The following is a 16,140-nucleotide window of genomic DNA, read 5'->3' on the forward strand; positions in this document are numbered from 1 at the left end:
CATGCTCTGTTGATTTTTAAGTCCATGCATAATCTGTATAAATTGAGTAGTGTTATATACTTATATTCTCTTATTGAAATAGTTTCGTAATATACATTCTTGATGTGTCATTATATTGGATTTTTTTTAATATTTGGTTTAATTATTAATGATAGAGTTGATTATTTTACTATAGTTAATTAAACAATAGAGGTGGTTTTTTTTTTTTTTTTTTTTTTTTTAGAAATCTTCGGAATGATTCATGGAAAGAAAATAACATTTATCTTTAATTGTACCCACAAAAAAACTAAGAAATAATCCCAACTGATATTGATGCTCTAAGTAATATTAAGACGTTAACTATTATCCTTAATTGTACGACTTTTTAAAATACATGAACTAAATTAAACAAAATTAAGATACATTGACTAAATTAAACAAAACAATATGATATAGGGACTTCATATACTATCGATTTGAGTTAGTATGCAAATCATTTTAACACAACATGCACATCTTTCTAATACATATTTTTCATGGGAGTTCTAGAGGTACTCCCAATTTTACTCCCAAAAGAACACTCCTTGACGTGCAATTACTTTTTATTAAAAAATAAATAAAATTATGTGGTTTAGATTGTTCCAATTTTTTTACTCCTTCTCAGTCCCATTTCTCTCTCTTCTTTGTCCCATTTCTATCTCTTCTTTGTCCCCTCCCCTCTCTTTGATAGGGTTGTTTCTTCTCCGTTTCTTTTTCTCTTCTCTGTATGTTCCACTCTCTCTTTCTCTCCGGCCATCTCTTTCTCTCTTCTCCATATGTTCCCCTCTCTCTTTCTCTCCGGTGCGCCGCCGTCTCTTTCTCTCTTCTCCGTATGTTCCTCTCTCTCTTTCTCTCCGATGCACCGCCGATATGCTGCTGTCTCTCCGGTGCGCCGCCGTCTCTTTCTCTCTTCTCTGTATGTTCCTCTCTCTCTTTCTCTCCGATGCACCGCCGATATGCTGCTGTTGCTGTCTCTCGTCAACTGTCTTCGACAGTTGGACCTTCTTCAGCCTTCCTTTCCCTCCGGCGTGTACAGATGAGCACACAGCAGCTTCTCAGCAAGCTTTCGCTTCTCAACAAGCTTCCTTCGGCGAGCCTTAGTTTTCTGACGGTATCATAGTAGTGATGAAAGGCGACAACAACTTCTCAACAAGCAATAAACAATAAATGGCTCTATTTGCACGCCAAATATCTCTTCTTAAGAAAAAAATCGAAAGAATTAAAAAAAAAAAAAATGTTGATGCGACAGCAGCCAGCTAAGGAAGCTAGCTCAGGGAGTTTATTTTGGAAGTAAACTTTTCGCACCTTGTAGAATTTCCCTTTTCATAGATAAGACATCATTTGGTTCCTAAATCAACTTTAGCCATTATCTTTCATGTCTAAGGTATCAATTAGCCCATTACAAGAAGTACATATTATTTCACAGCAATGAACACATGACCTCCATAAAATGGAATATTTCTTGATGTAAAGCCACAAGCATATTCTGGGAGAACCCTTTCTTCAGTGTAAGCAACTAATCAGAGATAAAAGCACAAATCAATGTGACCAGGGAACAAATTACATCATCCAAAACAGACCTTAGGCTAGTCTGGATTTCCTAATGGCTTTCCAAAATTTTCACAATAGTTGAACAAAATTAGAAGGAATTTATTTCGATTTCTTTTGGTCGGAAACCCTTGCTCCCATAATCTTGCAAACGGGATGGTCTTCCGGTTGGACAAGCTTCAGAGCTGGATGAACCTTGAGATCCCCCATTAGTATCTTCTGCCCAACATCCAGCTCGCTTAGATCCACGTCAATGTAAGGAGGAATAATATCTGCTGGGCAGAGGAACTTGACTGTTTTCTTGATAACATTCAGATAAGACCCTGCCAAATTGCTAAACTAACATTAATATGTAATTTGTCGGTCCATCCTCTATGCAACAATGCATCTATATTGTGTTCTACAAGTTGTTTGCCAATATAACGGTTTCGCCAAATTAGTTCACAGTAGGCTAGCAGATAGGAAATCAGTAGCGTATTTCACACGCATACTTCATAAGCTTAGCTGTTGTACAAGAAATCAGTAGCGGATTTCGCATACCTTTTTTCAACCCGGGGGAGACATCATCACCTCTGAAGACAACTGGAATGTCAACCTTTAGTAGAGCACTTGATGGAGCTCTTATGAAGGTAACATTAAGTGGAGAATCGGTGCCTGCATGCAGATGAATCTGACACAAATCAAATAAACAATAAAATCAGTGCATCTTACAAAATACCCAACTTTTAGATTCTATACAAATTACCCAACTTTTTTTTGGTCAGACCACAAGGTGTCCTGAACAGGTCCTAACTGTAGGAGGACTCTTTAAGCCCGTACCATACTCAGACTAATCTCCGTTCGTACCGGGCCGGTCCAAATAAGGAGCAAAGTGCTGGCCAGATTAATTTTCCATATGAGAGGGGGTTCAAACTCCCGACCTCTCTTAAGGGACAAGAGTGCACGGCCACTCACACCAACCAAGCTGGTTATTTACCCATCTTTTAGATTCTATACAAATATGAAGTTCTTTGACTTATTTCAATGCAAAATTTACCCCATCAAGGCATTAGCTAGGCAGTATAGCTGAAAGTGAATCCAGGCATTCGAAATTCAATTATGGCTTAACCTATCCTGTTAAATTAAAGACTCCTTCCATAATATATTCTATCAAAGAAAATTGAAAAAAAAAGGGTGGAAGCCAAGTAGTGAACAAATGACCCTGTTTGGTAAAATAGTTAGCCTATCATCCAATTTTGGCTTGTTTGACCACTATTAGCTGTTTGACTTTGGTAAAATAGTTAGCCTATCATCCAATTTTGGCTTATTTGACCACTATTAGTTGTTTGACTTAGTTAAACAAACAATATGAGTGTTTGATTAATTAACTTTTTGTAACTACTTATTGCTCTAAAACACTAAAATTCAAAAAGTTGTTCAAATCAGCTTTTTTGAGAAAGTCATTTTGTATGTAATCAGCTATCAGCTAACAACTAATTTACCAAACATCTTTCCACAATCAGCTAATGCTATCAACTAGTCACACTCACTAACCTGATCAACTAAAAGCTATTACCAAACACCCCCAAAATCATTGGTATTTCAACTTATCAAGTAGATTGCAAAATGTATTCTTCAGCTATAACCCCATCAAGTGCCAAATTTTTTTATGAAAAACCATAACCTTACATGTAGCAATATGCAAAACAACTTCAATTCAACTTCTATATTATTCAAATGTACACTTTCATCACAACTTCATCTAATCCTCAAATCATTCACTTATTTTATACCATTGCCATGCATACAGCTTCAAGTTTCAATGTCCTTACTTTCAGCATACCCTTGTGCTAAACTAGTTCAAGAGACTTGAAAGATTAACCCCACCATTACATACATTTCTACTTCAATACACATTGAGTACCAACAGAACAGAACACAAGAAACTCAGGAAATTACCAAATATTCTTAATAAACTTTCCTGAATCAAAGAAAAACAAACTCCATGGAATAGGCCATACCTGTCTAGGCAAGACCCTAACTTTCTCTATGATCTCCTCCCCGGAATCAAAATTGGGTCGGAGCTCAAGATCAAAGAGTCTGGAAAGAAAATACGTTCGGCCCAAATGGGTAACGAGCTTCCTGATCTGATTGGTCTGCACGGAAATGAGGCGCTTGTTGCCGCCGTGCTGGCCATCCTCTTGCTCGAAGACTATGCTGGGAACTCGGCCAGCTTTCCTCTCCTTGGCGGAGATGTTCTTGCCGGAGACAGCTCGCGGGATTGCATGGATAGTCTCCGCGTATTTGGGGTCGGGTCTTGGGAACCCGTCGAGGTATGTCAGAGACGGGGGCTCTGGGGAAGGGGAATCCGGCGGGACGGCGACCGCGGCGGCGGCAGACTGGGAGTAGTAACGGAGACGGTGGTTTAGAGCTCGGGCCAGGACAGAGCGTTGTTGGATCAGCATTTCTGCTCTGTGCTGTGTTTTACAGAAACCATGAGAGAGTGGGGTTGAAGAAGGGTTTCTGCAGAAGATTAATGGGCCAAAATATGCATTCAGTTTTTATATTGAAATTCACATATTTGGGTCCAAATCCGCAACTGTGTGGATCACAGTCCAAAAATAACGCCGTTTTGCTTAATTTTATTATTTTGCGCGCCCAACTACAAAATGTATTTTTATAACTTATAATGTATATTATTTTAAAATATAGTGTACAATATATTACCCCAAATATTTCATTATTCTAATACGTAATGTACATTATTTTAACACATAATGTACATTATTCTAATACGTAATGTGCATTATTTTAACACGTAATGTATACTATTTTTTACTCATAATATTCATGAAGATATTTTGGACTGTGGTTCACACTACAATTTGCGGCAAATTATACCGTGTCATGGCCCAAAACGACGTCGTTTTGTACCTTTTCGTGTGTCTGCTTTTAACTCCTTAAAAAAATTTCATGTTTTGAATGTACAGAATTTTATATTTGAAAACACAGAATTTTATAACTGAATACACATAATCTTTTTTGAAAATATAATACACATAATCTAACATAATACATAATATACATAAACTCTTAACATAATACACATAAACTCTTAACTCTTTAAAAAAAAAAAATCATGTTTCGAATGTACAGAACTATATAATAGCATGTACATGATTTTATACCTGGAAACACAGAATTTTATAACTGAAAATTCTCATGTTTTAAATGTACAGAATTATATAATAGAATGCACATAAAATTATACCTGAAATTAACAAAACGACGTCGTTTTGGGAGGCGCGGGGCGCACATTGCTATGTACGCCCTGGTGCACGGTATAACGATTGACAATTTGCCTAAGGAAAACGAGTTGTTATACCATGGACCTGGGTTCACCTTGCAAGGTGAACTCTGGTCCTAAACGACGTATAAATTGTGTATTTTTAGTATTAGAATTGTGAACTTCTAGAATATAAATTGTGTTTCTAATTAAGTCAAAACACATAAATACAATATAGGGTCATCTAATCCTAATCTGTTAATATTGTGTGGCTGCAGTATTTGAAAGGAACTTATTGGTAGGGAATACCCCGACCGACATAGCTTTACCCCGGCCGGTGTGCCTTCGTCCTTTTCTTCTTGTCTTTGCAGGTAATAGGTCGGGTTTCTTGTGAAAGACCCGGTCGGGATCCGACCGGGAGTTACCCGAGCGGCAGTGTCGACCACCGAGAGGTAGCCCTTTGGCGGGAGAGCTGACGAGGAACACGTGGCGGCTCCACGCGTTGACAGGCAGGGCACCCGGGAAGACGACACGTGGTGGCTACGTGGGAAGCATGCCGAACGGCCGGATTTGTGTCTCCGGCTCCGCGGCTATAAATACCCGCGATAGCGACAGTGTGAGGGATTTTTGGACAATCGATAGGTTGTTGTTAGAGAATCCCGACCGCAGTCAGTCGGTACTCAGAGCAACCAAGTAGATTGTACTAGGGCCTTCATTGATCAATAAGAGTTATTTACTTGCTTTAATTGGTCTCTTATTTATTTAATTACCGCTTACGTGGCAATTAACACTATTACTTATGAATATAAAACCAGATAATCAGTTACATATATGTTAACATCGTGTGTTCGTAATATACAAATTGTAAATTTTTACTCAAGATAAATTGAAAAACATTCGGTAGTTCTTGTACAAAAAGTTGAATCACGGTGTTCTGTACATAATTGTGCACGCTGTATATGTGCATGCACACGCTTAACAAATGTACTGCACACGGTGTTGTATACACTTAAAATCTCATATTTGAGTCGGAGTTGTTCTAAATCTGAGACGCACAAGGGGTCTCACATGCGCGCACACATTGTATCATCCTACGCACACTCAAGTCTAGTCTCATGCACATGCTAATGCCTATGTTTAAATCATCACACACAGTAATCCACACCAATGCAAACGCATGTGTACTTAATTGCACTAGTTGTCCAATCTCACGCACAGGCCAACCCACAATCATGCACATCAAGATGTAAATCCGCATGAGTTACACACATTTCAACTTGTAAACTTAACTAAACTAGCATGTTAGTACTTGTGCAAACTTAACGTACATTGCAACACACATTTTGACACACAGTTGCACACTAAGGTAGTGCGTGCATACACATTTCAACATATGTGCACACACATGTACAGGTACACGCTCATGCGTGCATTTAATTTTTTTCAGCACAATGCACACACTTTTCGGTGATATCTGCATGAACAACAATTACTTATTTAGGGTTCGTTTGATCTTATAAGTTTTAGCAAACAGTGTTTGTCGCCTAGAGTCTTCCTAAATCTCCTGTGCCAAAACTCCGAAGATTTTTCTAACAATTTATTGTCATTAACAGAGAATCTAATGAGTACCACTCATGGTATTGGGAGTTTCAGCAGCAAAAGCCTTCATTGTTATGTGTTTGTAAGCGAGAGAGATTGCTACTTGACAAGAAAAGAAAGGGTGTTACGATGATGATGATGATAATGATGATCGGTACTATTTACATTTATGTGGGGTTGATCTCAATCAGAATTCGATCATGTCTTCACTGAGGAGGAACGGAGGAAAAAACCGATAGGTACATTTTATGGCTGCTTATCATAGAATAATAATGTTGTTGTGAAGCATGTGGTGCAAAGTACAGCACGAAGCAACACCCTAGAGTCTGTTATTTCAAATTCTGGTGATGACGACAGAGCTTATTTAAAGTATGATAAGGTTGTGGCAGGAGGTTTAATAATTCCAAGAAGCGAAAGAGGGGAGTAGGGTGCCTAACAACGGTCCAGAACCATCACCAGGACTACTAGTTGAATTAAGAATTAAATTTTCCCAATGTTGAAAAAATCGTTAGGCGCCTAGGGCGCCTAGGGACCGCCTAGGGCGCCTAGAGCGCCTAGGCGGGCGCCTAGGCTGCCTAGGAGGCCGGGCGCCTAGCGCCTAGGGGCCGATTAATCGGCGCCTAGGTGTCGATTAATCGGCGCCTAGGCGCGATTTTTGCAATAGTGCATTTTTCAATTGGCTGGTAACCGGGCAGTATGTGTTGAAAAATTGGTGATTAAAAGGGAGCTTACCAGAACGGATGTAAACAACACTCATAATAGGCTGTCAATCCCAATAAGGCTTGTGAGGTAGGTTATCCTTACGGAAGTAGAGAATCTTTTACTTTGTCAGGGCAATGGAAAGAATGTGTGTTCTATAGATGAAATTCCATTGATCACGCCAATGATGGAAGTAACAAGGGTGAACTTGAGGAGGTGGGAGATTAAGAAGGAAAGAGGAGTTTCTAGTGTGTGTTATGTCATAGCTAACACTTTGAATGAAATTAGAAGACGAAATAAATTTTAAAATCAAGATGATAATTCAATTGTGGGCTATTTGAGTTGATATAGATTTGTGGATGGCTCTAGTTAGGTTGTCTTGATCTTTTAATCAACTTCCCACGTTTGATTAGGGGATAAAAATATGTTCTTTGTATATGTTTTTTTTTTTTAGACTAATTCAAAGATTTTAGAATTTATATATGAATATCTGTCACACACTATTCAATCCATGATGAGGGTAGGGGGTTATTTTGTTATATAAATGCTCTTATTTGTGTTATGGAATTCATAATATTGGTGCAACTCCTTCTTCCGGATGTCTCTGAATTATTCTTTATATTGAGTGTTCCTTGCATATTCTAATGAATGATTTACTGACTCAAGTTTGACAGGATCTACATCTTTATGAATAATCTGGCCCTATGTAGTAGTAGTAGAAGATGATTTGACCAATTGTAACTACTTCTTGATTTGAATAATTGAAAGTTTTTAACTAAGAATAATTCACAGTAATTGTTAAGTATATTGTGGTTTATGGCATCACTCGTTGATATTTCAAACGGAATGTCATAGGTTTGATTCTTATCCCAGTCAAGGGTTGGCATATTATGTTGAAGGGACTCAAACTTAGGTAAAATTGTTTTTTGTGATCTAGCTAGCTTGGAAACGGACTATGATCTCGAGCTATCAAGTGGACAAAAATGAGATATCTACATGAACAAAAAGGCTCCCATATTGCAATGGTCATGGCCACAACTTCTTTTGGTGAACTCCAGAACCCCATCTTATCTCCATGCTTGTCATTAGCAACATTTACATTAAGTTTGAGCCAGAGTGAATAGGGGTTCTCCCATCTAACAGTGGAGCTGTGATTGTCAAGGAGACTTTGTGCTTCATTTTCATTTACTTCTCTGTGGTCCCTAAGGTAAGCTTTGGCCCTTTCCACAATTATTCTTTCTTGGAGCATAAATGTTTTGTCATATCTTTTCTTTTTCTTTTTCTTTTTTTCTTCCTTAAAAAGTGTGCAAGAACTCATAATAGAATAAAATCTCACCTTTTTTTTTTCTCTTATTTCCTCCATGTATACTTTAAAAAACTGAGCAAAAAATTCCAATGTGGTTGCTCTTAGCAACTATAACAATTAAATTGAACTAAAACATTGATATTTTATTTTAGAAGGAGTATTGTGTGAGATTATCTTACGTAAGAAGTGTAATACTTTTTAATAATATGTATAGTAATCACAATCGTTATGCTATGGACCCGTGTCCAGCATACATGCTGGACACGGGTAACAGTGCCGTTATCTACAACTTTCCATTTTTTGTTTATTTAAAAAAAAAAAATCAGACTGCTTTGTTATATGAGTATATGTTCATAATTTTATTACTATATGTTCATAATTGTAAGTTCATAATGTCAGAGCTCAATGTTCATAATTCAATAACTATACATTCATACTTCCATAACTGTACATTCATAATTCAGTAACTGTAACTTCGTAATTTTCGAAGCTCTATGTTCACAATTTTAGAGCTCTATGTTCATAATTTTATCACTATATGTTCATATTGTAAGTTCATAATGTCAGAGCTCTGTGTTCATAATTCCATAACTGTATATTCATAATTGCATAACTGTACATTCATAATTCCGTAACTGTACATTCATAATTCAATAACTGTAAAATCATAATTTTTGAAGCTCCATGTTCACAATTTTAGAGCTCTATGTTCATAATGTCAGAGTTCTGTGTTTATAATTTTATAACTTACATTCATAATGTCATAACTGTACATTCATAATGCCATAACTGTACCTTCATAATCCCATAACTATACATTCATAATGGCACCAACGAATAACGCCGTTAACGCCGAGACAAAATCAAAATATTTTTTTTAAAAACTGGAATGACGCATTTTTTCTTAAAAACGACGTCGTTTTGGACCCGTGTCCACAATGCATTGTGGACACGGGTCCAGGGCATAATTTGCCTAGTAATCAAGTCTGTTATGGTAGCGCTAAAAAACCTTTGTTTTCATTAGTTATTTGTAAGTTAAATCATTTTATTATGAGTTAATAATGTTTTTATATAATAATCAAATAAAACAAAGAATCTAATACAATAATGACATGTCAATAGTGAATATTAAAAAGTAATTTTTGTAGAAAAATATAGCGTTACTCTCAAATTAGTAATCAGCTAACATTTTGCCTCAGAGAAAATGCCATCCAGAATGGATTAAAACAGTATTGCTAGTCTTCTTACAAAATATAATTAACATCCAATATAATGATGAAACAACAATCAGTATAGCAAAGTAAAGACTGGAAATCCAGATAGAGCCACAAAATAAATTACAACTTAAACCAGATGTGAATGGCAATAGATCAAAAAGTTTGTGTTTGAGTTTACTCGTTGATGAAGATTGCGGTTGGATTCCCAGGTGATGGAGGATTCTGTTTCAAAAGCGATGCATGAGGACCGGCTCTTCCAATTGCATTTGGATCTGCAGCAGACAAAATCTCCAATCTTTCAAGACCAAGCTGTCTTTTGATCAAGTCTGAGTTTGTCTGGAGGACCTCAATCTCGCCAAATGGAAGTCTTAGATCCAGTGCCTGAACCCCTACGCCCATAACTTCATCCTTCTTGAATCTCAGGAATGGCATACATAGCTTCTGTATTTGTTTGAAATTGCCTTCTTTTGCGATTGCGCTCTGCTGTAGTTCAGCGAGGATTTCTTTGTCGGGTGAAAAGGTGCTTGAGGCCTCGTCGAATTTCCTCCTGAGTATGTTCAAACACTCCTTTTTCCACCCATCGTATTGCTCATTGACGTATATCAACCCCACCGTGGGTTTGTTTTGAGCATTATTCACATTTATGTTGCCTCCTTTCTTCGATCCAGAAACCTGTTTCTGCAGGAGCTTCCTCATCGAGACAATTGAATCTTGCAAATATTTGTTAGCCTTTTTGAGGGTGAGATTTGGTTCCTCGACTTTTGGCCACCCAGATTTTATGCAATACCCATCTTTCTTCAAAAGTTCCTTCCAGACATATTCAGCATAATGAGGGCAGATTGGAGCAATAAGCCGGGTTTGAACATCCATGAACTTCCATAATAGATCACGGTTCATGCCCCCGGAACCACATGACAGCCTGTATTCATCCCTAGCAGCCTGAAGATCATAGAAACCTGTCTTCAGAGCTTCCCTGAACATATATTCCCCGTAGTTCTTCTCTGTTGCTTTGACTGCAATATTCATTTCATTAGCGAATACCTGATCAGCATATGTAGACGGCACTCCACTTCTCAAAGACGACATAGACTCTGCTGCAAGAACCTCCTGCATCCATGCGATTTCTTTCGTGAGACGTAAGATAGCGGCATTAGCCGTCTCGAACACAAAGTTTGCATCATCCATTCCGTCACCCGCATCAGCAAGAGAGAATCGTGTTGCATCTGCTGAGAACTCTTCAATAGCCTGCTTCAGGGTCCTGAAATTACCTGTAGACTTGGACATCTTCTCAGAGTTTAGCATAATATGACCATTGCACCTGAAACCGCGTGGCCAAAGGTGCTTAGGCAAGATGGCGGTGTGGTTGTAGATGCAAAAAGTAAGATGATTCTGAATAAGATCCTTGCCAGAAACTCTGAGGTCAAATGGATACCAATACTCAAATTCCCTTTTCATCTCCTCGAGGAGAGAAGAAGATATATGAGAAGAACTAGGATATGGCCCTCCACAAAACAAGAAATCCCAAACTTCATCCGTTAACTGCTCCGGTTTCACTGAAGAGTGGTCGCTACCATACATATCCCCTTTCTGCAAATGATGACATACAGTATAATATGCCATATAAAGTGTGGAATCCGACAAGGATTCAACCAGAAACTGATCATCCCAAGGAATGCGAGAACCAAGCCCAAAATTGCGTGAGCAAGCCCACTGGTTAAGCCAGCTCAAGGTGTGCTCGAAACCATGACGGGACTCATCAGAATAGAGATTCATACCGGATAAGCACTCCTCTGCAGCATTCCGCCATTCTGGTTCCCCATAGGTGATATACCACTGATCAGTCAAAGCCACGACACACTCATCCCCAGATCTTGAAATGACCTTCTTCTCAGGCTCACTGTACACTACAGCTTCATTCATCTCCAGAAGCTTGCTTCTGATCAAACTTTTAGCATCTTGGACCTTCATTCCAGAAAACTCTCCAACCACCATGGTTCCCTCATAAAAACCACCTTTGTAGATTACTTTCTTAGCCTCATCAAGCTTATCTCGTTCATTCTGGCTTTTAATTTTTTTCTCTATGCAAATTCTCTCGGCTGATTTGTCTCCAAAATCTGGGTGATTGATGATAGGCACAATCTCAAAGGGCAAGACCCATTCATCCTTGACACCAAATTTGGCCCTGAAGGCTGGCTTAGACTTCAAGTCATGAAGGGCCATGTAATCATCAGGAGAATCACTGGGAACACTGGTTACAATACCAGTACCCTTTTCAGTAAGAACTGATAGCATCGGCAAAGTGTATATAACTTCATTAAAAGCTAAAGGAGAGCGCAGGGGCAACCCAATAAGATCTTGACCAGTCAATTCAACCAAACAAGTTGGCTCCTCGGGTTTGCGTGACAGCCTCTGGTAAGCCAGATTACGAGCAGCCCTATAAGTCAAGATAAAAACATCTGTATCATTGATCTCATATGCACCGTACTTTCCATCTGGCAGTACCCAAGCATTTGTTTGTCCATACATTGTCTCTGGCCTTAATGTAGCAGCAGCAAGGTACACTTTTCTACCTTCTAAAACACCCATCTTTGATGGAAAAGGTGCAACAACCTCCATCTTGATAAGAGTATACTCCTGGGGAATAACTCCTTCCCCTGAAGCCCGATCATGATCAGCACACGGCTGCCCATCTTTGGGAGAATAGATGGCAAACCTGAGGTCCTTAACAATCTTTCCCAAGGATTTTAATTTCCTCATTTGCCACCGCACAAAGGAATCAAAATATTGATTCATATCAGTAGTAATAAATGAGCGCCGCCAATCACAACCCAACCCAAAAGCCTTCAAATCCTCCACAGCAAGCGGTGGGAAAAATGTCAGCCAGTGATACGGATTAGTAAATTTAGCAATCTCCTCATCAGACAAACCGTAGCTTCTCATGATTTCCCACTGAAACTTAGCAGCACCAGTCTTTGCAACAGCCTTTGACTTCTTCCCTTTAAATTTTCCACCTGGGGCAGTCTGATTCCCTTCACCCTCACCCTCCGCCTTCACTTCAGTTTCCTCTTCTTCTGCAACCGGAAACTGAGGCGGATTTCCAAACATCTCAATCTCATTCGAGAGCTTATCAGCAGAAGCCTTAATAGGCATCCCAGTGCAGTGAAACCCAAAAGGCAAAAGCACATTTTCACCTCTCAATCTATGATAAGCAGCAGCAAACTCAAGTTTAGACAACGAAAACGCATGTCCCAGATGAAGATAGCCATTCATATACGGGAAAGGAAAGTTCCCAAAAAACTTTTCACCCGGCAAGGGACGAGAATCTTTGGGCTCAGCTCTGAAAACATCCCCCTCTTCCCACCACTTTTGAACCTGCGACTCTATTTCCAACAACCGATCCCTCCTAGCAAAACTCTTCCCACTCTCCTCTGCCATTATTTCCCTACCAGCAGAACTGCAAATACTACAAATGCAAAACCAAAATTAAATACACCCACTAGATACGAAATCCTCATAAAGTGATGGATATTATATATTTACATCCACACACAGAGCAAACTACGATGCTACAAAATCGTTAACTAGTAATACCAATCGCCAGTAAAATACACAAGAAATGGAACCTGCTAACCTTAATTTATTGCAAATGAAATAGAAAGTAATATATAATCGTAAAAATTGCAGATCTATATACCTTAGGGAAGAAAACAGAACAAGTTCCACAGCAAAGACAGTTTATATCAAGATTTAGCAGAGAAGTGAGAAATAAAAAGAAAATAAAATAGAATAAAATGAAGCGAATGTGAAGCAGCAGACCTGAAGATAGATAGATGGAATGGAGGCTTGGGATAAAGACAACGGCGCCTCAGAAGATGAGCCACACTGAAGAAGAGCAACTGAGGGAGAAAAATCGACAGAGCGAGGAGGGACAGTTAGTCCTTAGTAGGGTTTTGATGCACGTAGAAATATGTTACCAGGGTAAATTTTGAAAAATACTTCATGGACGGGGACGAGGAGTATACTCCCCGTCCCCGATGGGGAATTGAAAAATTCCCTGTCCCCGTCCCCGCGGGAAATTTGGCGGGGATGAGAAACCCCTATCCCCGGTCAACCCCACAGTCAAAGTGTCAAACTAGTAGAATTTTAAAAAAAAAAATAAATAAATAAATAAAATCGAAACCCATAAGTCCTAATAGGCTAATTTAAAAACTATTGTTCTTCAATAATTAACATTCAACTATTTTTAATAACATACGAACTACCCAATCCAAAATAGCAAATGCAATTTAAAAAAAGTCCAAATGTCCAATGTTCAAAACTCCAAATCTCCATCCAACAGATACAGCACACATCACTCTCATTTAAGCAACTACAATACAAAGATATTAAAATAAAAATTAAACACTCAGTATATGACAATTAACACATTTAACACAATTAATACATTTAAAGGTATTAAAATTAAAATTAAACACAGTATGGGTATGACAATTAAGTGAATTAACACATTTAATAGTTTTAAAATTAAAATTAAAACTTAGTATATGACTCACAATCCACACGACCACAACTTCATTGAAGGATGGAGGCAGTGGCTATAGAGGCTGGAAGAGGAGGTGGACTGTGCGGTAGAGGTAGTGTGCGGCCGACGAAGGCGATGATGGACGGACGAAGGCGACGATGGACGGATGGATGCGGTGGCAATGGAGGTCGATGGAGGCACTGGAGCAGCAGTGGATGCGTGGAGGCTGTGGAGCTTGCAATTATTAGGGATTTAGGGTTAATAGTTACAACTTACAGTAGTGGGGGCGTGTAAATGTGTAATGTCACTCCTAATTCTTTAAATAATATATATATATATATATATTAATTACTCAGGGACGGGGCGGGGCTGGGAGGGGTGTCCCCGATCCCCGAAATTTTTCCCCATTCCCGTCCCCGTTCCCGATCCAACGGGGACGGGGCACATTGCTATTCCTACCAAAAACCTACTCCCAACTTCTACTCCCACTTGTGTTCACATTTGATTGGAGGAAGGAAAAAAAAAAAAAGAATGGATAAACATCATGGCCCCCTATTAAATTAAGTAATCAAGGCATACCATGTCATATGGAGTAGAAATTAGGAGTGCATGTATAATTACTCGTAAATTTTTGGGCCTTGATTTTGACTGGGGTTCATCCACAAATTTTTGGCCATTGGTTTTTTGCACATAGAAATATTTACATATTTTATTATGTTATTTTTTGAGAAAACACATTTCTAATTGAAATTTTTTGACATTTTTAGTTTTCTTTTAATAGAGGATTCAATTTTTAACTCTGTAAATATTAGTGATGAACTATAAGGCAGTTTAGCTAGTCCAATAACTCAAACAATAAGCTTAATAGATAATGCCCAACGAATTAACATTTAATAAGACTGGAGTCGGACCAATATGCTATAGTTCTTCAGAGTTAGGCAATTCGGAATCTAACTCTATTTCGGTGTCATTATCAAAAGCACAACCAATATAGTTAACACTAGGAGATGCCATTATGCTGCACAAAGGTTCAAAATTATCACTAACAAGTAACAAAGGTTCACAGAATCACAGAGACACATTAATACATTATGTAATTTATGTTCTCTAACAAGTAACAAGGTTCAAAATTATCACTAACAAGTAACAAAGGTTCACAGAATCACAGAGACACATTAATACATTATGTAATTTATGTTCTCTAACAAGTAACAAAGGTTCAAAATTATCACTAACAAGTAACAAAGGTTCACTGTTCACAAAATCACTAACAATTAACAAGTAACATTATGTTCACAGAATCAAAGTTCAAGACTTAAGTGTTGTGTTCAACACTTCAACATTATGTTCACAATTCACAGAATCACAAAGCTTAGTTACTAAAAATTGTTGAGTGCGAATGTGAGAGGGAGAAGGAGTGAAGGACGAACCACAGTAGCCAAGAGAGAGAGAGACCGGAGCTGGCAGATGTTAGTTCGCAGTCGCAGAGAGAGTGAGAGACCGGGAGAACTGGACGTCTGGACTACTGGAGAAGGCGAAACCGTACTGGCAGGACGCAGCGCGCAGGTCGCTGGTCTTCGCTTCGCGTTCGCTGTTCCGCCTGTTCGCACTTCGGTCTTCGACTGTCGAGTGTCGACCAGAGAGACAGAGAGTGAGAGATAGATTAGCGATTAGGTCATTAGGGATTCTTGCGTTCGGCTTCACTGTTTTTGTTAAAAAAAAAAACGAGTTTTTTAACTCGGATAATGCCATGTTTGGTATATGGCTGGTAGTTGTTAGCTGTTAATTGATTAGGTTAATTAGAATGTATAACTAATTGATAACATTAGTTGATTGTAGAAATGTGTTTGGTAAATTAGTTGTTAGCTGATAGTTGTTTGATATACTTTCTTTTCTCAAAAAGTTAATTGAAAAGTTATTTTGGGTAGTTTTTTGAATTTTAGCATTTTGGAATACAAAAAGTTAA

The 16,140-nt window shown here is 38.4% G+C and overlaps 2 protein-coding genes across 5 annotated transcripts; both read right to left on the bottom strand.

Moving 5' to 3' along the window:
- Positions 1-1,358: 1,358 nt before the first annotated feature.
- On the bottom strand, positions 1,359-4,082 carry LOC109193477 (50S ribosomal protein L25-like). Of its 2 annotated transcripts, XR_002056287.1 has the most exons (4): positions 3,567-4,082; positions 2,107-2,236; positions 1,509-1,889; positions 1,359-1,472 (listed from the first exon to the last, which is right to left on the bottom strand). XR_002056287.1 is itself a non-coding variant. In XM_019344312.1 (3 exons), exons 1-3 carry the CDS (start codon positions 4,008-4,010, stop codon positions 1,669-1,671), a joined length of 795 nt encoding a protein of 264 aa, XP_019199857.1. In that variant the 5' UTR covers positions 4,011-4,082; the 3' UTR covers positions 1,490-1,668. The 2 variants fall into 2 exon arrangements, 1 of the variants encoding a protein (XP_019199857.1); XM_019344312.1 differs by lacking the exon at positions 1,359-1,472 and having other exon boundaries at positions 1,490-1,889.
- Positions 4,083-9,623: 5,541 nt separating this feature from the next.
- On the bottom strand, positions 9,624-15,849 carry LOC109193564 (leucine--tRNA ligase, cytoplasmic). 3 transcript variants are annotated; one of them, XM_019344426.1, is made up of 3 exons: positions 15,605-15,829; positions 13,469-13,548; positions 9,624-13,115 (listed from the first exon to the last, which is right to left on the bottom strand). In XM_019344426.1, the coding sequence occupies exon 3, from the start codon at positions 13,085-13,087 to the stop codon at positions 9,827-9,829; it is 3,261 nt and encodes a 1,086-aa protein (XP_019199971.1). In that variant the 5' UTR covers positions 13,088-13,115; positions 13,469-13,548; positions 15,605-15,829; the 3' UTR covers positions 9,624-9,826. The 3 variants fall into 3 exon arrangements, with proteins under 3 accessions (XP_019199971.1, XP_019199973.1, XP_019199972.1); XM_019344428.1 differs by having other exon boundaries at positions 9,624-13,106; positions 15,605-15,822; XM_019344427.1 differs by lacking the exon at positions 13,469-13,548 and having other exon boundaries at positions 15,605-15,849.
- Positions 15,850-16,140: the final 291 nt, after the last annotated feature.

Source organism: Ipomoea nil, unplaced genomic scaffold (assembly GCF_001879475.1).
Source record: "Ipomoea nil cultivar Tokyo-kokei standard unplaced genomic scaffold, Asagao_1.1 scaffold1895, whole genome shotgun sequence".
Classification (NCBI taxonomy): domain Eukaryota; kingdom Viridiplantae; phylum Streptophyta; class Magnoliopsida; order Solanales; family Convolvulaceae; genus Ipomoea; species Ipomoea nil.

Bases quoted from the DNA above. Each gene is read 5' to 3' on its own strand.
- LOC109193564 (XM_019344427.1), bottom strand. From the start codon at position 13,087: ATGGCAGAGGAGAGTGGGAAGAGTTTTGCTAGGAGGGATCGGTTGTTG.
- LOC109193477 (XM_019344312.1), bottom strand. From the start codon at position 4,010: ATGCTGATCCAACAACGCTCTGTCCTGGCCCGAGCTCTAAACCACCGT. The intron at 2,237-3,566 runs GTATGGCCTATT...GATTTGTGTCAG, and splicing joins TTAGGGTCTTGCCTAGACAG to ATTCATCTGCATGCAGGCAC. The intron at 1,890-2,106 runs GTATGCGAAATC...GCAATTTGGCAG, and splicing joins CTCCCCCGGGTTGAAAAAAG to GGTCTTATCTGAATGTTATC.